Source organism: Melozone crissalis, unplaced genomic scaffold (assembly GCF_028551555.1).
Source record: "Melozone crissalis strain CALT ecotype California unplaced genomic scaffold, PUWL_Pcris_2 ptg000013l_1, whole genome shotgun sequence".
Classification (NCBI taxonomy): Eukaryota; Metazoa; Chordata; class Aves; order Passeriformes; family Passerellidae; genus Melozone; species Melozone crissalis.
The window spans coordinates 51,993,523-52,015,211 of record NW_026535791.1 but is presented as its reverse complement, the minus strand read 5'-3'; the positions used below and the strand labels follow the sequence as shown (position 1 = coordinate 52,015,211).

At 38.7% G+C, this 21,689-nt stretch overlaps 1 protein-coding gene across 4 annotated transcripts in view; it reads left to right on the top strand.

Annotated features, from left to right (window-relative positions):
- The window catches only part of MYO16 (myosin XVI), a 361,146-nt gene that overhangs the window by 54,557 nt on the left and 284,900 nt on the right, over positions 1-21,689 (top strand). For 2 of the 4 annotated variants that reach the window (XM_054271508.1, XM_054271507.1), the window contains exon 1: positions 18,847-19,174. The exons of the other annotated variants lie outside the window; for them this stretch is intronic. In XM_054271508.1, the coding sequence (XP_054127483.1) occupies positions 19,147-19,174 (28 nt within the window). In that variant the 5' untranslated portion in view covers positions 18,847-19,146. Of the gene's footprint in view, positions 1-18,846; positions 19,175-21,689 lie in introns of those variants that run through there. 4 annotated transcript variants of the gene reach the window in all.

The window sequence follows — 21,689 nt, the reverse complement described above, 5'->3', positions numbered from 1 at the left end:
TGCTCTCAGGCACAGGGTGTGATTCTTGAGGATGTGGCTGTACAGAGCCAGGAGTTTGACTTGATGGTCCTTGAGAATCCCTTCCAACTCAGCCTATTCTGTGATTCAGTGATGCTGTTAGGGATACAGTATGGATGTTTAATACAATATTTAGCTTGGATGAGATTTAATAATACATTGGAACTTCTATTTTCCACAAAATTCTTCTAAGAAAAAGGGCACCTTTCAGAAGCAAGCCTTCCACATAGGGGATAAAATTACTTAGGAATAAGATCATTTGTTCAGTTTCTGTAGGAAGCTTCAAGCTCAAGACTAAGTTTCTTGGCTCAGCCCTGTCTGCTTACTCTCCCAGGCCACTTGCTCATTGTCATGTCTAGTGGGAGTCAGTCTTGGGAGCCAGGACGTCCAGCACAGGGAATTCTTGAAACAGTGACCTGCAAGATGCCTCTGTGGGAGGGCTTTCCTGGAACTGCAGTCACTAGAGACCTCAGGATTCATGATGTGGAGGCAGTCCAGATGGGAGGACTGCCTGGAGACACTGCAGGCTTTGTTCCCTTTCAGGTCACCAGCCAAGCTGGCAGGAAACCTGGCAGGCTTTTGATAGGACTTGCCCCTCTTGCAGCCAAGTCATATATTGATCATTACCCTGTTGTCTGTGCTGGTGTTGTGTTGTGTTTTGACCAGGAAATCTATTTTGGGACTTGAAATCCTTTCCTAAAAAGAGGTTCCTTTCTATATGGAAGTTTCTGGAAAATTTTCCGGTTTTTGTGAATTGGCATTGTACCCAAATCCTACCAGACTCCTTTTTATCCTGTTCCTAAAATGGATATATAAATGACCATCACCTACAGTTCCCAGTAAGGAAAGGCCATTTTCAAAAACTCACTTCTGAACAATCTGGAAATTAGGCAGAAAGTAATCTCTGGTCTGCTGCTGTCTGTACAGATGTGTCTGTCTGACAACAAAGTACTGACCTTTCCTGGTGAGGCTTCTTTCTTATGCTACCTTAAATTTTCATACAAAAAGCAGCCCTCAATTTTCTTAATTTGACTTTCATATCTACTTTCCCCTCCACTTCTGTGTATTTATAGTGTTACACACAGGGTCACCCTTTTTTTTTTTCTAAGACTTAACACTACTTCTACTTGAAGTTAGAAGTCAGACCTCTAGTTGTATAAACAGTCTCCAAGACATGAATTTCAGGAGAGCCACAGACTTGGGTTTTTTTGTTTGTTTTCATGAGTGCTAATGAAATTTTAAAGGTGATAAAAAGTCCATTAACTTTGGGGTTGGCCCAAATATGAGACTGCCAGGGACTGATATTTTCCTTTTGTGAAATTGTCTTTATAGAGGTGGCTTCTAGCCCAAAAGCAAACCATATGTGATGCTTAGTGGTACTGTGATGGTTGCTAGAATGGATGTTGGAAATGGATTTTGTTGATTGCCAGGGGGAAAAAACACCTAACTGACATGTAACTAAAACTTGTGCTGCTGCAAAAAAATCGTGATTGGCAACATGTTTTAAACAAACTCCATAAAAATCAATATTTGACAATGAAAATTTGTTTATGTGAGCAAGTCCTTACTATGCCAGAGAGATTAACATTAAGACATTAGAAATTGTTTTGGAAGCTATATTTAAATCCATTCTTACTTCCTTCTTAATCTTTACCTTATATACACTTTGTAATGAGGAATCAGGATTCTGGTTTTTGTGGATTTCTTTTTTTTTTTTTACTGCATTCCTAGAGAATGTCTATCTATATAGATATTGCTTCTGTCTTGATTTTTATATTCCATTTAAATAATTTCTTGCTGTCTTTTAGACCACATACAAGTATTACCAGGATCAAGAATCACTTTCTTGCCAACATAGCCAGCAAAGGTTTGAATGTACAGTCTCATAAATTAGTTTATAAACCTCTTTCGAATTGGGCAGATGGACATTACTGTTTTACTTTGTTAAATGTATTTTTAGGTTTTTTCAGTGGTTTGCTTGTGGGCAGCCTAAAATCTCTGCAGTGCTTCTTTAACTGTAACTGAGCTCATTCCTCTTGGATTTATTTTTAATTACAATTTTCTGAGCAGCATAGTGGCATGAAAGAGCTTGTGCTGCAGATTTTCTTGTCAGACTTTAAGAAAAGCATGTGCCTTGGAAAACTGACCAAATGCTGTAAATTCCCTCTGTGCTGTTTCTATTCATATCTTTATTGCCCTTGAGCTCAGGAGAACATCCTTCTATGAGCCCACCTGCCAACAGCTTCAGTCTGCTAAGACAGTTTTGGGTGGTCTTGGGAATGCTGAAGTAACCTTCAGAGCACCCTTCCAGAAATACCTAGTGCAGCAGCTCTACTGATTTGGCAAGTCTCAGGCTTTGAAGAGCAAAAGCACACTCCTAGTCCCTCTCCCATTTTCCCTTTTGTGGTGCGTGTATTTCAGAATTTAGCAGCATCAGTCTCCCTCTGTCCTAGGAATGGATTTCCTCTACCAGACTCTGCTGGTGCTATTACATTTGCCATGTTTGCCTGGTGCACAGGATCCCAGAACTGAAGAAAGGCCATGACTTAGGGCAGGTACCAGAAGGCAAAATACATTAAGTATGTCACAGCTACCATCGCCAATCACCACAGAGTCCAGGCCACACATTCACATTTTCTTGATAAAATGAAGACTTTGTTCTTCCTTTTGAGGTTATAACACCTTTGGGAACACATTTTCTATCATTTAACACAATCATTTCTATCTCCCTCACTGAGACAATGTTACTGGTCAGGAAAGGTGATGGGAAAGGACTTGAGGAAAAATGTACTAAATGCCTCAAGATGACATCCAGGCAGTAACCAAGTCAGTAACCAACCTCATCACCCTGTCTTGCATCCTGGGTGTAAAACAATTTTGGGTGTCATTTGCAGAGACTCATATGGTCTGGAAAGGTGGTTTCACAATGTGTTTCAGGTGGCTGTCACCTGTACCAAGCGTAGCAAGTGGAAGAGTGTAACTGCTGTGAATGCACATAATCTGTTCCATGAAGCATCAAGGTTGTGCCCTGTGCACATCTGGAGACCAAGTTGTTCATCTAACCCCATAGATCTCTATATTCTCAGACCAAGAGTAGGTTCTCCATCTCAGGAACCTTTTGTCTACCTTAGATACCAGTTTCCCAATCCAAGTTGTGTCTTTCTCCAAACTCTTTAGTCCTGTGCTAGATCTCAGCACCCTAATCTTAAGATAACTTTTAATTTTACATACCCCTAATGACAGTATCTGTGGTTGCTAAGCTTGCATAATAGGAGTGGAACTGTGCTCAGTGAGACATTTGAGAAACCTTGACTCGATCTAACACCCACTAGTCAGTGGAAACATTTTCATGACGCTTTACTTGACACTGACTCAGGCTTTTAGTAATTATGTTTTAAAACAAAATGTCTATTTAAAAATTCAGTAAGTCACAGGGTTATGTTGTAGGAGTTGCTGTTTGTTCTACCAAAAAGTTAAATGTTTTCACTTTAAGACCAATTATCTAGAATAATTTGTACACTGTACAGCTAGTGTCCTGGTGATATCTCTGTCCTTTTGATTACAGAGACTGACCTTGCTCCCCTCACAACCCCAGATCTCTCATTATATCTATGGGAATTTCACACTAGAAACTGAACACAATAAGGCCATTCTTGAATATACATTCCATTGTAGTTCTTTGGCTGTAAAGAGATTTTCATTAAAAAAAACAAGCAAATAAATAAGAAACTGTTTTTATAAGAGCAAATAGTGATGATTAATTTGATCTGTAAAACAACTTCTCAAGATTTTTTGTGTAATACAGGCTGTACCTAATCCCCTGAGCAGTACATGTTAGCATTCTTGCCTTATGTTTGCTGCTATGACTTATTGGATTTACTATTATCCTGACTCCAGTCTACTATACATAGCAATTCTAGGCATGATTTCCAAGGTAATATACTCCAAATGAAATAATTGCCCATGTGTTTTCAGTATATGAACTTTTCTTTAAAATTTTTGCTGTTATTGCATATTCTAATAAGATATTCTTACAGAGAACAAGCTAAAAACAACTCCTTCACTTTTACAAAAATGGCATCCTAGAAAGTCTGAATTTAATGATCTGAGGTAGAGAATCTTTCCCAATACATGGACCCACTATAGACAGGATTACTCAAAAGCCTTTTCTACTCTTTGCAGACACATCTCTTTCTCTTTAATGGCCTGATCCCAGTTCTGATGAAGTGTATTAAAAACAAATTTTCACCCATATGCCTTTTTCTCCTTTATTCTCAGAATTTTGCACATCTTTCTTTCCTTCTTGGATCTTTTCTTATGCTCTCTGAGCACCATTCATAATTCTTATCAAGGGTTGCTAATAATCTCCTAGTCAGGTAGGAAAGTCTCTCTCTGATATCCTTGCCCTGTCCTTCAGATTATGAACATTTCCTTTGTTCATGTGGTAATGACTTCTATCCCATCAGATAAAACATTCTTCCTCAACACTGTAAACAACAATAATTCATGAAAGCAAATTAATTTATGCAGGTTTAAAGATATTGGCGATGTCAGACATGAGGTGAAAATAAATGAAATGCAAATGTACTGGTTTTTATGGTGGTTTGTGTTTTTCTCCCAGTATTTGTGAATTGAAGGGAGCTAAGCATGTGAGCAATAAGCAGGGGATGCTGAATGGAAGAGTGTTGTTTCCAGAAGGAGATGGCTTCAGCTCTTACATTTAAGAACATAGAAGCAGTGTTACTTCTGTTATCAGCTGGACTCATGCCTGGTGCTTTCTGTACAAAATGGAATATAGCAAATAATCTGAACTTCATGTTATAAAATATTTAAATTTTTACAGCAATGGGTAAAACATACCTAATATTTTAGATTTGTGGCAAGAAAGTGATGGTGGTAATCCACTGACACAGCTGTTTGTATATTTTATAGGAACAGATCATATATTGGACCCATGAAGTGAGTTTTGAAATAGGAAATGATTTTTTAATTAATTTTAAAATAAAAAGAATAAAGCTAGAAAATCAAGTTACACAATTTAAAGGTGTTTTCTTTGATTTCATACATAAGGGATATTGCTTAAGAACACTTGGGTGTTTAACAAACCTGTATTTTCAGAAAATTAAAGCTTCTTCAAAGCTTCAAGCTGTTCAGATATTCAAAAGTATTATTGAAGCTGATTGGATGATTGGAACCCCATTTTTTCTGTAAATTTATAGGTGTTTATGCTTTTCATGTTTTGTGCCTGTCCTTGTGATTATGATTTTCGTGTTTTGTGCCAAGGTTATTGTGGAGTGAGATATTCCCACTGACAACATTTCTCATATTACTGCAAATGGTCATACCTGCACCAGGAGAAGCTGTACTCAATTCACAGCAGTCTTCTCTATGAAGAAGTAAATAACTTTTTATTGGTCTGTGTTCTTCCTTCATGGTCAAACAGATTAAAGGGCTTGAAGATGGATTCATCTGGTGCCTCATCCGTAGGTATGGTTGTTAATATTTCTCAGATGATTTTTTATACAGCTTTTTCAGTGAAACATGAAGGACAGGATGGGACCGGACAGTAAAATTTCTCTAAACATTTTGCATTGTTCCTTAAGGATAGAAGCAAAAAATTTCATCATAAATTCTGTGGAAGACGCATGAAGAGACGTGTAAGTTTCAGAGAACGGGTGAGAAAGATTATGCCACCAAAAAGTTTCAAGCTCAGTATGCTTTTCCTGTGGATCGGATCATATCCATGAAATGAAAAATACCAATCATGGTAAGAGAGACATATAATAATTAAAATAATAATTTAAAATTCCACTTAATTTCAGGGTAACTACTTTTTTTTTTTTTTCCAGTCATGTGGCTAATACAGGAGAGAAATTTTCAGTGGATTAGCATCATCACAAATTTTTGGGTACACCTTTCCATTGCTTATGATTTATATATTAACTTCTGTGATTACCAATATGTCTTCTATATGTAGCTCTCTATTAATTTTTTTGCTGTCAGCTTCTTGAAAATAATGTCCTGTTGATAATATTTGATCCCTGTAAAATGTAATTTAATTCTTCAGTACTCCTCTTGAAATCCCCATATATTTTAACACCACTTTCATGTAAAACTTTGATGTCAGTTATTTGTTTTGCAAAGCCAACCCTTGATATGTAAATCTTATTTGTGAACCATCTGTCCTTCATCTCGCAACTATAGTTAAATCATAGATCATCTGAAAAAAACTAAGATTTCCTTACCTAGCTTATCCACAGAGAAGCTGCAATGCCATAGAGAATCTTTTCTGCCTTTCAAAACTTCAGTATTGTCATAGTTAAATTGTCTTCCTTGATGGGTTATTATTCCTTTCAGATGTAGATCTAAACAGAAACTGAAAGAAATATAGTCTAGCTCCCACACTGATTTTCTTCTTGAATACTTCATACTCTATAAAAATGAACACTGATGTTCTTTGTGGTGTTCCTACAGGGAAATAAGTACAATTGGGTCATCCAAGAGCAGTAGATGGACCATGACATTACCTATTCAAACAGTAGCCTGTGTGTATTTGCCAGCAAATCCTCTCTACACAACAAACCTACTGTTTGAGCAAGTTACACAAGAGATTTTGTCCTCAGGTTTTGTTTAAGAGCTTCCTTGTAATTTATGTGTATGAATATTTATAAAAAGGCCCAAAGAGATACAGGAAATGTGCTGTAGAGATGCTCATTTTTAGAAGAGCATGTTATTAACTTAACATTGCAATCTGCAGGAATATTCCATGAATGACCTTGGTACGTAGCCACACAGTGAGCAGCCAAAACAGCTAAGCACAAGTGTTGTGTTCCTTACCAGGGATGAGCTGCCTCCTTCTTTGGCTAAGAAGGATACTAAGATGAAAATAAAACTAAAAACTCAGTGACATCAAACCACTGAAAGATCAGACATCAGGCATCAAGGTCAGGGATTCTGGAAGACTTTAAGAGACATTTTGGAAAATGAAGCTTGGAAAAGGAAATGCTATTAACTTGTAGGCAGTCTCATGCAAAGTCAAAGACTTTGTCTCAGGCTGATGCATGTCAAAGCAGCATTTTCTTCACCTTACTGCTGTCAAATATCTGGTGTTCTCTCTCCCAGATTTTCACTGGAGAGAAAAAAAATAATCCAATCAGGATAGAAACTGCTGCTGCAGCTCTCCAGCTGTGGCACTGCTGTGCTTTCCAGCTCTGATCTCATTTCAGTCAGGCACAGCTCAGCTCTGCCCCTCCTTGTCCACCAAGGCTCTTTTGCAGTCACTCAGGCTTGCCTATTCCTAAGTTCCAGCCTTCCACTGTCCACAGAGGTGTCTGGTAGGGACAGGAGTCTGCTCCTCTGTCTTTCAGCTAGATTCCCATCAAACATCATTGCCAAGGACTGATAAGATACCACCAGTCTGCCATGCACAGAGCTGCACTGCAGATCTCAGTTGTACCTCCCTGCCTGCCCTCCCTGAGCTGCTGCTGCTGTGTTAGGAGTGCCTGTGTGTGGGCTGAGCCAGCCCCTGAGGCTGCTGTGTCTGACACTGCAGCCCTGGGGCAGCCTCCCAGACTGTGTCACAGGGGTGGCCAACTGGAGCTGGGCTGAGGGATGTGCTTGTGAGAGCCCTACAGCTGACAGCAGCTGCTCACCCTTCTCTCTGGTTTCTCTATCCCTGATGTGTTTGGAGCAGCTGGCGGGAGGGCAGAGCGAGCAGCTGCGGATTTGCCTTTCCCTTCCATTGTGACTGACTGAGGGCATGCTCACCAGGAGGAGTGGAAGCAGTGTGCCTTGAGTGCCCTCTCATTTTCTTGCCTTCAGTTCTCTGACAGTCATCCTCATTCCTGCCAGCGTTCTTCTCTATCACCATTTCTTGGTATCCTGCTGATAAAAGAGGAAGAAAGAACTGTCGACTCCCCAGGACATGATCGTATGAAAAAAAGCCACAGGAGTACAGTACAGACTGCCTCAAATTAGAGAACAGCTAAAACCCCCAACACTGGTTGTTTAAAAGCTGGACTTTAAAAGGTCATAACTGGGGAGGAAAGCATTTCTTTTTCCACTGTGCAGTGTGAGGACAATCAAGAGAAAGAAAAAGATCTATGAAAAAGGTGGTAATTTCCAGCTGTTTATCATTGGCTCATTTGTTGGAGAAGAGTAGTAGGATCTCTGTGTTTAATAGCTGAGACAATCTGGGTGCACCTTGCACCTTTCATGCACCTGTTTGAAGGAAAGTGTTTTTGAATTCTTGGTCTTTTCCCACTCATTGTTTGCAGCATGTCAGAGAGCACCTTGGGCAGCTGCAGGCTCTCAGTTCACAGGTGGAGGATCACTGGGGAGCCAGGGGCTGCAGCTCCTCTGAGGAACAATGTGAGGTAGCCTTCGTGGCTTGTCATGGTGTGCTTGCCTACGCTGGCAGCTTAGGTGCTCTCAACAGAGACCTCTTACCTCCTGTATTCAAGTCATAATCGTTGCTGACTAATGTGGAGTTTTTGACATGGGGTAACTACCATGAGCTTGCTTTTAATTTCAGGTAATTGTAAACAGAAATACAACATGCAAAATTGGTTTTAGTTTCAAAAAAAAAGAGGAAACAACAAGCAATAAAAATTAGCTATTTTTATTTTCTCAAAAAAGTTGAAATCTGAAAACCCTCCTTCCTTCTATCCAGTTCATTTGCTGCAGATTTCCTGAGCTACATTATTAAGGGCACTACTTTTTTGCCTAATGTCTCAGATTGCATTCATGAAATTGCACCAGCTTTTAAGGGAGTTTTGTTTTGTTTTTGGTGGGGTTTTTTGTTTGTTAGGTTTTTTTGGTTGGTCGGTTGATTTTTTTTTTTTGTCTCTGCAGGGGTCACAGTCAGATTTATAATTCTTTGAGGTATATTAATGTCATTTATGCAGGTTGTAGTTCCTCAGCCCTCCTGAGATATAGTGTCCCTTTGCTATCTTTCCTATGTCCATCAGCAACATCTTAATGCAGTGAAGAAAATCTTCTCACCTGCCTTGTCACCCCCAGGCTCACTGTGAAATAATCTGTATCTACTGAATCATATTTTTCTATCATCCTTTATATGTATTATATGATCTTAGTTAGTCTCTGAAGGACCCTGTTAACTCACTCTTTAGGTATGCCAATTTTGAAGTATTCTAAATGTGCTTGTCCATTTTAGATTGAACCTCAAAAAATTGTCTATAACTCACCTTCTGTATTTTGTATAGTATTCAAATCAAAAGGAGAAAAAACATCAGAAACACACAATAAAAAAGCTTGTTAATATCACAAAGCATTTGAACTTGCCATCTTATTATTGGTGTGCATGTGTGCTAAGCCTTTATATCTGTTTTCATATGTTCAAAACCCATTTTTGAAATTTGCTTCTGATGATTTGAATGCATTCTAATTCAAAACTGTCCTTAGCAAATACTCTGAATATGTGTTACATTCAGACACTATAATTATGTTTAGCAAATGTTGATATTTTTTAGCAGGTGTAATTATTTTCTCCTTAAGATACACAGAACCTAACTCAATAAGCCTATGCCAACTAAATGTTTAATTTACATATATGGACTATCCATAAGGACTGATTGTAAAAGGTGCTGATCCTCTCTTGACTTTGGCCAAGGCAATAAAAGGTTCAACCTAGATTTAGTGAAAAAAATCCCACTGATTTCTGTTGTCAAATCAGCATTACCTACTGCTATGTTGTCCTCAAATATGACAGAAATATGTTGGTAATGATAAGGAAAAGTGGCTTTGAAATGACAAAGACACTGAGAAATGGATAAATGCATGGTCTCCAGTTAACACCAACTGTAGCAGGAGCATTTGGGAGATGTTAAGCAAATTAGTCTTGGTGTGCTATGCATAATTGCTAATTATTTTTTCCAAGATAGCTCATTTATGTCATTTTCCAATAATCTTGGGTCATTCGCTTTTAAGTGTTTCACTTTGCGTCCTTTGAAGGCAGTGACAGAACCCCTGCTGGTTTTGAGGTCAAAGTCTAAGAATCAAAGAGTGGTTTATAGTCAACACCAACTTGTGTGGCTTTCTCTTCTAAGAATTTACAGCCTAGAAATAGCAATCCGTGGAGATTTCAGCATAAGGTATTTTGGTTAACGAGTGAAGGAAATGATTTCTTGTGCAGTTTTGCCCTCTGCCAGGATGGCAAGGTAGTGAATGCTTCTTTTCTTTCAGAAGGAAAACTCTGCTATAAATTAAACCAAAAACCCCAATCAAACAAAAAAGCCTTCTAAATTGGTTAGGATGACATGATTTACCTTGCTGTATAATTCTTTTTCGTAGATGTGTTTTACCCTATTATACTTGTACATTTCTTTTTCTTACCTTCTCATGTGTCTTTTGCTGTTTGAAATTAAAGGTAATTACTACTGTACTTTCAAGAAAACAAAGTTAAAATAATAACTACTTTTGTAATACAGTGTTTGATTAAAAGGGTAAGTTCATTTGAGAGCAAAGAAATAAATCTTCTGCTTCTTATGAACAGCCAGCCATTGGAGAAAAAAGTTAATGTACTCTAAGAATAAGTTCCACAGGTTTTCAGACCATGGGGAATGAAATATGCAAAGAGTATATTATTATAAAATAGGAAAACAGTGTTTCAGCTATCTGAATTTTAACAAAATTCAGCTCAAAATGTGCTGATGGTTATTGATGCTCTAGGGGTATTTGCAGTAACTGCAAAAAGGTGCCTTACTCTTTACTGGGTCATGTGGAAACCAGCTGTTTGCTGACTTGATGGCTTTTGCCTTTATAATTCATGTTTGTATAAAACACAGAGATCTGAACTGAGTACTTCATTTTTTTCTGTTTGAAGGAACTGATTATCAAGCATCTTGTGATGCTTTATTGATTAATCCTTAGTGCTCTTCACATCATTCTTAATCTGTGTTTGGGGAATCCTCCCTTGTATTGTTCTTGATCACTGGCATCTCAGCTGTGACCTGTCCACTGCTCACAGGGAAGAAGTTCTTTTCCACTTTATTCTGCCTGCCTTTGTTTGTAACTTGCCTCACTGAATGCCCTTTTTTTGACCTTAGATAATATAATTAAAATTATATAGATTTAATTCTTTCTCACTGTTGCTTGAACATCTATAAATCAGTGCCTTTAGTAGTTATCTTACTATACCTCTGTTTCCTTGCTTCTTCATATATTTTTCTTATTACCCTTTTCTTTGCAAAGCAACTGCCTGGTTCTTGTTAACTTCTTATCCATTCTTTGCTAGTTTGAGAATGAGATGTGGTTCTATTATGTTCAAGCAGAGTGCAGTAGATTCTTCATCTCTCACTTGAGCAGAGTGCAGTAAATCCTGCATGCCTCTCTTGTTCAGTGAGCTTATGGAATTCTCCATATCATTTTCAAGTACTATCATGTTATCTTATGTCATGTCAAAAGCTCTTACCATCTTACACTTTGATGTGATTTCTGTTCTTATCAAGTTGGACTCTCACCTGGGCTTTGTGGTCAGGATGATGAATTCTTTACATGTTGACACAGACAAAAAAGAAAAGAGGAAATAAGTAAATATGTGCATTAGAAACTGAAGAAGGTGCAGAAGCAGAAACCATCCAGTTGCATGTTGCTACACTGTGCACATATGGCAGCACAGTAAATTTAATAAAAGCTATTTGTAGTTTTCTGTACCTTACACCCCTTCTCTCCCTTTTTCTCTGTGCTACATAAGAAAAAAACTGTAAGACAAATATGCATTAACAACCTGTGCTGAGTTACATTAAGAATGAAGCGCAGAAGGGCTGGGGAAAAGAAGTGGTATTATTCTGGTCTTGGTCTACAGCCTACAGCACGTGGTACAGCATATGGTACATGTGGTTTTGTTCTGGTAGGTTTTTTGAAGGACATGGTTGACAAATTTAAAATATTATCACTTCACCACCCCTTACAAACCTTCAACATCAATTCTTTTTTTTTCCCCTTTTGGGATACTGAGTAATAGAGTAATTTCTAAAATCTTTGAAATTGCCTGCCTGTCCTCTGTGCTGTCCTACAGTCCCAGAAGGGTCTTATTCTATAATTTCTTTGGCTTTTGCAGCTGTCCAAGTTAATTTTTTCCTAAGTCAGGAATACCTTCTATCTCAAGGACTCCTCCTGCAGTCCTTTTAGGTTTTCCCTAATTGCACTTCAAGATTTATATTGTAGTAACATTTGCTCTGATAAAGGATACACAATTCCTGTGCTCTACTCTTGACTTTCTATGCATCTAATAGTATTGTAATTATGTGTCTCCTGGTTTTAAAATTATCAAATTAATTAGAAGAGAAAAAAATTAGGGATACAATGCAGGGTCACCACATTTGCTAATTGTCAAGAAGATAGCAGTACATTTTTCATGTTGAATTGAATTAGTCTTCTTGCCTATTTTTTTCCCAAATATTATAAACTTCAAAAAAATCTATCTGACCAGATAATAACTTTTTTCGTGGAAATTAATGGATTTTTTTGCTTTTTTTTTCTTATGTCTGGGCATTGTGATGGCTGTCATGTTTTTCTGCTTATCATTTTACCATGTCTTGGTGGTGTCTTTTCAGTCTCCTAAGGGGCTTTGCACATAAAATGTCGGCAACTTCTCTCTGTAGCAGTCTTTCATCAAATCTCTTAACAAATCCAATTTAAAAAAGCATATTCACACATTGTAATGAAGAAGTTAGTTAGCAAGTCAGTATTGGTGCCACACATAAGCCTAACCATATATATGAGACTTTTGGGATTTCTTCTTGTATTTGGCCTTGTTATTGCCCCTGTTCTAGGCTCTCCCACAACAAGTGAGAGCTCCTTCATCTCATCCAGCGAAGGGACTGCTAGACAGACCTACTCATACCCTGAAAAACTGTCATTTGGGTGTGGCAGGAAGTGAGAAATACTTTCAAATGGCTTCTACTGGTAATTTTGCAAACTTCATCAGTAGTGGGTAATAATATCCTGTGATTTTAACCTCCTGTTTTCAATATATTGAAGAATAGTTACAGATTAGTCCACCCATATACATTCAGTTACAACAGTACATAGGGAAGAGGAAAAAGGATTTTTTTTTTCATTTTTCTCAATCTCCAGGTAGAAGAATGGGAGGAAGATTGCCAGCTTCGTGAAAAATCGATGCATTTCCAGTGAAATGGGAAAACAACGAAAGGGTGCAAAAGTTGGAGGAAGGGAAGAGGGAAGAGAAAAATAGTCATCTGGTCCTCTAGAGGTCAACCATGCTGAATGATTGAGTGATTAGATTTGATTTGTTGCTGCAGTGTCTGTAGCAAACCTCACATCCATCTGACATGCAAGTTCATAGAAAAATTTATTTGGAGAAACTGCTGTGTTTTGTTCTGCTGTGACTCATGTAGAGAAAATTAGTACAGAGTCCTTCTTGCTAAGTATCTGCATCTGCTAGGGCTCATCCCAGCTTCCTGATAAAGCATAGAGCTACCAGATGTTATCTGAAGAGTGGCTTGTTGGCAGCTGGATAGAATGGCCCAGGTTTGATTGCTAAGCAGTATCACTTGTCAAAACATATGAGCCATGTCAATGTTCCTCTTTTTTTGTCTGCAGTCTTAAACCCATAAGTAGTGCAATGAAGTTGTAACATCTGAAGGAATATAACAAGCTTTGCTGCACTGAGCAAAAATGGCATAAATGGGGAGCATCTGTCATGTATTTAAAACCAGTAGTCACGGTGCTTTTCTCATTATTCAAATTGCTTTTGGATAGTTCTGAGTACCTCTATCAAATCTTTCAGGTATATGTGAATTGCAAAATACTAATATGATAAAATTATTAAATGTTTGATTGTTTGTGACACCAGGAGACACTGGAAGAGTAACAAGATATTTACATGACATGAGTATAATACTGTGTGTCAGTTCTTGACAGCAAAACCTTATTTTAAAGTGTTCTTGTTTGCTTGGTTGTTTTAGGAAGCACTTCATAGGTGCATTTCTAAGTGAAGGTCTGAGCCTTGGAAACTGAGATCTGAAAGCAGTATCTACTCTGAGATGGTGATCCCTAGATGGGTATTTATCCTAAGAAATAGAACTGTCCTAGTGATGGTTGACCTGTTCCAAGATTCTCTTTAATTAACTCTGCAATTTCATGGAATGCTGAATTTATGAAAACAAGAAAATTGGCTGTTTTCTCTCTATAGGGAGAGGTGGCAAGGAATTTTTCTAGAAGAGCTAAATAGATCTTGTTTTCTATTTTATCTATATTTTTGCTGAGCTGGAGAAAATCAAATACAATAAGTGTTTACCACCAGATTTAGTACCAGCTCAGTCTTTGTCCCCAGCTCAATCTTTGTCCCCAGCTCAAAAGCATTTGTGCCTTTTTGTAGACTTAAACACCGGTGTAGTCTTTAGAGAACGCCTGGAGCTGTGAATGAAAACCTGCCATTGATGCCTTTACTTTAAGTAGAAAAGAAAGTAGGTATACAATGGCCTCAGAGCCTGTCTAAGTATAATTCCATAGTTTATATGGTCAGATTGTAAGTGTTGCTAATATACTTTTTCTCTTTTGAATTTTTTCTGGAGTTGAGTCAGGAGAGAATACCTAACATGGCTAATATCCCTTTCTTGTAAATAAACAAATAGTATTTTTTTTTTTGTAAAATCACTGACAATGAAGTATTCCCTCCTTCGGATTCATTCCAAAAAACTAAATCTTTCTTTTTTTTCCTTACACTTGAAATCTTTGTTTGTCATGGACAACCCACCACCATTGTGGTTTATTCTCTGTTCCTTCTCTCCTCTCCAACCTAGCAAAATATTGCACTGGAAATGAAATAATGTCTTTCCAGCAGGTGAAGAAGATTTTGGCTTCTTAAGTATTCCTATTGTGTCTTCTTTTACCTCAAGTTCAGTTGCCCCTTCTCCTGAAGTTTCATCCTGTCTCTGCATTTGCAGTTATCTATTGTTCTTAATTCTCTTTGGTGCTGCCCTTCAGTATGTCAGAACTTCCTGCTGATAGCAATATACATCGCTTTCCATGTTTTCCTTCCATTTATGCTTTCACTTCTTTTTTTAAACCCTTTAATGATAATTACCCACATAAATAAACTAGTTATGTTACAAAATTAAAAACAAAAAAGAAACATGGTATTCTAAAATAAAAAGCATGTTGAGGTTGCCATCTGCCAGGTGGCGCCTCTTGAAGAGTTTGTGCCTTTTTTCCATTCCTCTGGGGACTGTTATTCATACTTCACTTGAGTAACTGGCCATATCTTTTTGGCATACAGACTTGTGGAGAATGGGAAAGGGCACAGTGCCCTGCCGCAGGTGGGTACATGCTGCTTATGGACTTGATTAGTCCAACAGTCCAGTTGCAGGGCACAGACCCAAGCTATGGTGTAGCAGTGCAACCCTCCTTTGTCAAACAGCCCCACATTCTTCCCCAATGACATGAACCAGCACACGTTAGAAGAAATCAGAGCATATAGAGAACAGCTCTGTTCCCAGTTTGTGTGATGGAAATTGTGGAATGGGCTAACAGTGGGCCTGTTAGCTAAAGGAGCGAGAAGAAGCTGAGAAGTAAGAAGAAGCTGACAAGGAGCTCTCTCCAAGGCTGTAACCAAGGAGACCAAGAGAAGAAAGATAAGAGAACCTTGCAGCTGGACGAAGCATTTTTAGAAAGTTAGTTGAAGTCACTATAACTTCTCACCAATAGTATTATGTTGACTTATTGTGGCCATATTAGGGTAGAAGAAGCATAAACAATTGGAAAGTGTATAAAAGTCAGCCATGTTCACTAATAAAGAGTTGCCAACTGAGACTGCTTGTGGTCTCTGCTTTGTGTCATGACTGCCTTGACAACCACAGGAAATATCAAGCCAACAGCTTGCTGCATTCAAGAGTCTGTCCTGTACCTAAATGCTCTCTGTAAAAGATGTAGAATCATAGAACATTTTGTATTGAAAGGGACCTTTAAATTCATCTAGTCCAAGCCTCTTCTGCAATGAGCAGCGTCATCTTCAAGTCCATCAGGCTGCTCAGAGTCCTATCCATCCTGACCTTGAATGTTTCCAGGGTTGGGGGTCTCATAAGGGCAGAGGAGAGGGGCAGGATCACCTCTCTTGACCTGCCATGCTTCTTTTGAAGCAGCCTGGTGTAGCATCCCATGAACTCTCTTCCCTTAGTCAATCCCCAAGCCCTCAGCCCTGGAAACATCAGTAACTACTCACCATAGAGTCGGCCCTCCCAGGGGGAAAAACAGACTCCCCCATGGACTTGTGTCACAGCTTCCTTTGGTTTCTCCTTCCCCTGTCACAGGCCTGGCATCCCTGGTGGCCACCTCCCCTTCCCCTGGAGGCCAGGCCCCCTGCCCAGCCCTCAGCTCTGCCCCCTAACCCTTCCCCTTCTTAAGCTGCTGCTCCACCTGGTTCCCTGCACTTTCTAGCCTGGTTTCCCTTCAGCTACTGTGTTGCTCCACTGGAATAAAACCTTGCAAAAGAGCCTTTCTTGCCTCTATGGCTGAGCCAGCTGTGGTGAGTGTTGAGTGGAGGTTTGACTGCGTTGCCTGAATGTTCAGTCAGCTTGCCTTTGGACAGGAGAGGCTTGTTGGGGGCAGGGGATAGGCAGCAGCACCTACCATTCTAACACCTGCACTTTAGCCTAGGACGCAGTTGGCTTTCTGGGGTGCAAGCACACGTTGCTGGCTCATGTCCAGCTTTTCCTGAGTAACTCCCAGTCCTTCTCCTCAGGGCTCCTCCCAGTCCCTCATCCCTCAGACTGTATTGATACTAGGGCCTGCCTCAATGCAAGTGCAGGATCTTGAGCTTAGCATTGTTGAATTTTCTTCCTCATTTCTTGCAGGATGGAGGATGTAGTCTAGCCTGTCACATAAATTCTACCAAGTTCCACCATCCTAAATTTTTGCTATGGCAATTCAATACATAATCACATACATTGCAATCTAAAATGAGACAAATCCAAATATTTTTTCTTCACATTCTATTCAAGCCAAAATCAGGTACTTTTTCTTCCTTTCATGTCTGTCTGCTGAAAAGCATCCTTTGTCCATTTCTTTCACTCACCATTGTTTACCAAGGTGCTCCTGGCTTTAACCAGTGTGGGATGGTGAGGTGTGATGTTATTAGACACGGCAGCCTGTTTGCCTGACAGTGCCACCAGAGATGAACCTGTCATGAATGTCTCCACCAAAAAGTAGTGCTCAAAGGCCTTTTTGTCAGATTACTTGACACTTGCTCATGAACTATGACTAACATTGCTTCTTAAAACACTCTATATGTTTATTTTATAAGCCATGTGGCCCAAATCGGCCTAGTGTTGTGTAGGTGTGAAAGGCAGTCTGAATAGATTTAATTACTTTGGACTTCTGAGCTTTAGAGCAAAAAAAGTTTCCATGGTAATGTAATTACTGTATTGTGTTTTATATAATTTATCCCTATGTCCCCTTGATTATTTCTTGATTCTTTTTTCATTTTCTTGTGGAAAACTTATGTTTTCAGGAAGAAAACCAAAATACCTAAATAATTAGTTCTGATATAAAGATTTATCTATAAATAAAAGAATTGCTATGTATATTTAACTTTAAACCATATGTGAAATGTTTGGCTATTGGGAGCTGAGAGATTTCACCTAAGGGTTTTGCTAATGGATCACTGGAAGCCTGTGAATATATATCTTTCTGCTCTTGTGGGAACTTTGCAGAATAGTTAATAGAATCTGAATTAGTGACCCTCACTAATTAGTAAGACCCTTTTTCCTTTGTAGTCCTTTTAACACTTTGTAGCTGTTAGAATTTTATGTTGACAAAATAGTAGGTGAGAACCCTTTCAGATGAATAAAAGATATAAATATGGTTGGGCTATCAGTTTTCCTTTACAAGAGCTCTCACTCACTGAAGTGTTGGCTGTGGCAAGCATGATGCATGGTAAGCAAATGGAGGTCTTCAATAAGTACAATTTTCTTAAATTATTTTTTGATACTATAAAAAATATTTTATGCTGCAGTTCAGCTGTAGGTTTCTCACAGAAGAGGTAGCCAAATTCATGGATAACTGTTCCTGGCAAAGTAATACAGAAATTGTTCTCAGAGGATGCTGCAGCCTGGGTGTTTAAAATACAATGCAGGTCTGCCTTTTGTGTGTCCTTAATCTGAAACCGGGTAATACGTCAGTGTACATTGACTTGTTATTCTACAGTGTGATAAATAATTGTATGGACTTGCTCCTAGTGATGCATTTTCTTAGGCTTTTTCTCTTACAATCAATGATTTAAATGTCATTAAATAACATGCGCATAATCATGATACAAACTGTGCAGAGCTTGCAGTTTTTGTCTCCTGACACATATATTCTATCTGTGAAAAAGATGCATTGCAATACAAAGAAAGGATAGAACAGGAACATATCAAGAAATGTACACACAAGCATGTTTTAGCTCAATGTGAATTAATCCATGCATAAACCATGAGACTCTGAAGATGGCTGTAAGCTTTATCCTGATTTTTTACCTTATAATATACTGAAAAAGGATCTGTGATGCTAAAAGATGGTTATTCTTGGAAACCTATATCAATTTACTATTCACACAGCAACTGGTGGCAACTAAAAATAATCCCGGTTTAGTACTAGCTAAAAATCTGGTTGCATTTGGCACACGAACAACATGCACAAATAAAATTTAAGATCCCCTGTTCTGCTCTTTCATTCGAGCCCACTCATCAAGCTTAGTTTGCTGCCATTTGAAAGCTATTGAAAAGCCATTAACTGGCAGGACTGTGAAAGCCGCAGTGCAGCAGCACACCTCAGTGCTGGAAGAATGTGGCTGCAAGTGCACACCAATTAAATCTTTCTATTCCTGGGGATGGGGGATTAGGAGCGCTGTCAATCAATTGTGCTACAATAGCACGTGCAGCAGTCATGGTTCAAGACGCACAGAGGTTTATCGTAACTCCAGCAGCCGGGTGAGGGTGACTTGGAAGCCTCTGCAAGATCCTGGAACAGAAACTGCGCTGAATAATGTATTCTGAGGTGTACTGGATACCTGAGGAAGGGCTTTAAATAATGCATTTTCTGGGCATGACAGTTGTAGCAGAAGAGAATGCTGAAACCTGTAGCGAGACTACAGCCTGAGATGAAAGAATGTCTCATTACCATTTTATCAAATGCTGTAAGTAAGAAAATGGTTATTTTGCTTTTAAAACTGTCTTTATTTTCTGAGGTGTGTCTTTTCATTACATATGCAAAAAGTCGAATGCAGATGCTGCATGATGTCAACATAGTAGTGGGGAAGGGGAGTTGTTACTTTGCATGTGAATATACAGGCAGAGCCCAGTGTTTCTTTCTCTCCTCTGTTCAGAGATAACTTCATTGTGTGTGTAATAATGCTCTCATTCTGAACTTCATAATGATCAGCTTTTAGAACTTTTATTTAAATTAATCACCAAAGAATGTAATGTCCGAAAAGAAGAAACGTCATTGACAGCATTATGTTAAGGACGCCTTTAAGGACAACCTTGGAACATGGCTCTCACACTTTGCAAGGATATACAAGTGAGAATAGCTTTATAATTGCCAGCCCAGCTCGTCATCTACTGTAGATCAAATGCTTGTATCCCCTCCTTGTCAGAATATTTAGCTATTTGGTGTGACAGACTTAAAAAAATAGCAATGAACTTTTAACCTTGAATCATGCAAGCTTGCCTCCTTAAAGATATCCTGAAATTGGGATCTATGCTAAATGTATTTGGTTTATTGCAGAGGAAATTCCTAACAGCTTTTTTTTCTTTTTCAAGGTTGCTTGTCTTTGTAGCTGCACATTTTTCAGTCTTATAGGATTTGCCTTTGAAAGCATCCAGGGTCTGAGTGGAAATTGCTGGGTTTACACCAGAGAAATGAATTATTCTTTAAATACTTGTTTTGAACAGCCAGCAGTAGTTCAATAGCCATAGATATTTTTTTACTGAAGGACTTAGAAAACTTCAGACTTTAGTGATTATGACACAGTTTTTACATGTCAAATAGCAGACTGCTGCAAAAGGTTTTTCTCTCTAGATCATGGTCTTTGATGACTTAAGGGTACCAAGGACACTTTGGAACTATTTTTAAAACACTGTGTTATAGTTAATAAATAAGTAGTGTGGTTCTTTGCTGTCTTAATATGAAATTAAGGTGCCCTGGAAGTGTTTTAGTAATTCGAGTAAAAATGATTTATATGAGTTTCCTCTTGTCTGCATTCAATGGGACTGGTGTATGGACTGCCTTTAATACTAGTGGGAGCTGCAATTCCCTGTTCATGCAGAGAAGCAGAGATTAGTTTTACTGCACAGTTTTAGAGGTGCATTCTAGGAATGAATCTTTGAGCTTGTACTGAGATTTGATAAATGCAAACGAGGAATTTGCAACGTAAATATCTTGAAGATGTCAAAAAAGTATTGTTTGGTTTTTATTCACTTTAAAATTACTCTTACAGTGAAATTGTTGCAAATCTAGATAGGCATCTGAAAGTCAATAGCATATTAAATAAGTAACTCTTCAGTGAAACTACAGGAAAGATATGAGGATGACCCTGAGGTTCTTCTGTTAAAAGGAAGCAAATGATGACTAATTGGGATGTTCATTGCATTGATTGCAGAGATGAAGGACTAAAACACAGCAGAGGGAAAGGTGAATGTACAGCATCAATTTTGTCAATAATATTTGTTTCCTGTTTTTCAGATTTGGAGTTTTGATTAGTGAATTCTCAGTAAATTGGGGTGGTTTCCCCCATAGCTCTTTTCTTTCCAAATTGTGTCCTTTAGAAGACAACCGCTACTGGCTGGAGCCTGACAGGAGTTTTTTTCACTGCCCGTGCTTCTCAGAATTGGCAGAAGTGCTTCCATTTCCACCTGTAATTAGTGAAGGAGAAGCACTTCCTCTGCAATGCTCCCCTGAGCATTATTATCTGACTTCACATGCCAATATGCTGCAGATATTTGTGTTTGGCAGACAGCTGGGACCAAAGATGGGCCAGGGCTGCGTGCGCAGTTGCAGCACCAGCAGTGCTCTGAGATGTGCTGAGAACAGCTGAATCTCACTCACACTGCTTGGAACGTGACTCTTCACACCCCACTTTGCTTTTAACTATTTCACCAATGATTTCTGTGTCAGAGAGAAAAGACACTGATCCAGAGAAAGCATGGTGCAGAGTACTGTCTTTGGGACTACTTTGGGTAGAGAGGAAATATCTACAAGGCACAAATTAATGACACTTAAAAGCTGGTGTTTTATGAACTACAGTGCTATGTACCTGGCTTTTGCATATGTTTGCCTCTTGGTTTTTTTTAATCTTTGCAAAAGTTGGGTGTGGGGATCTGAGCTGAGAAGGGCTATAGCTATTTTCCAATGATGTTAGTACAATTTTAATAATATTCTTTCATTTTTTCATGGCATTGCTCCCATTAGAAGGCTGTGAAAATCAGATATACTTCACTACATAAGTCACCATCTACTCACAAGCATTTTCTGTCTGGAAAGCTCTAGCTTGGAAAGCTCTTCAGTCCACCGTAGACTCATAAAATCATTAATGTTGGAAAAGACCTCTAAGGTCGTGGAGTCCAGCCATTATGCTAGCACTGCCGTATCCACTACAAAACCACAGCCCCAAGCACCATATCTACACATTTTTTGAACAGTTCCAGGGATTG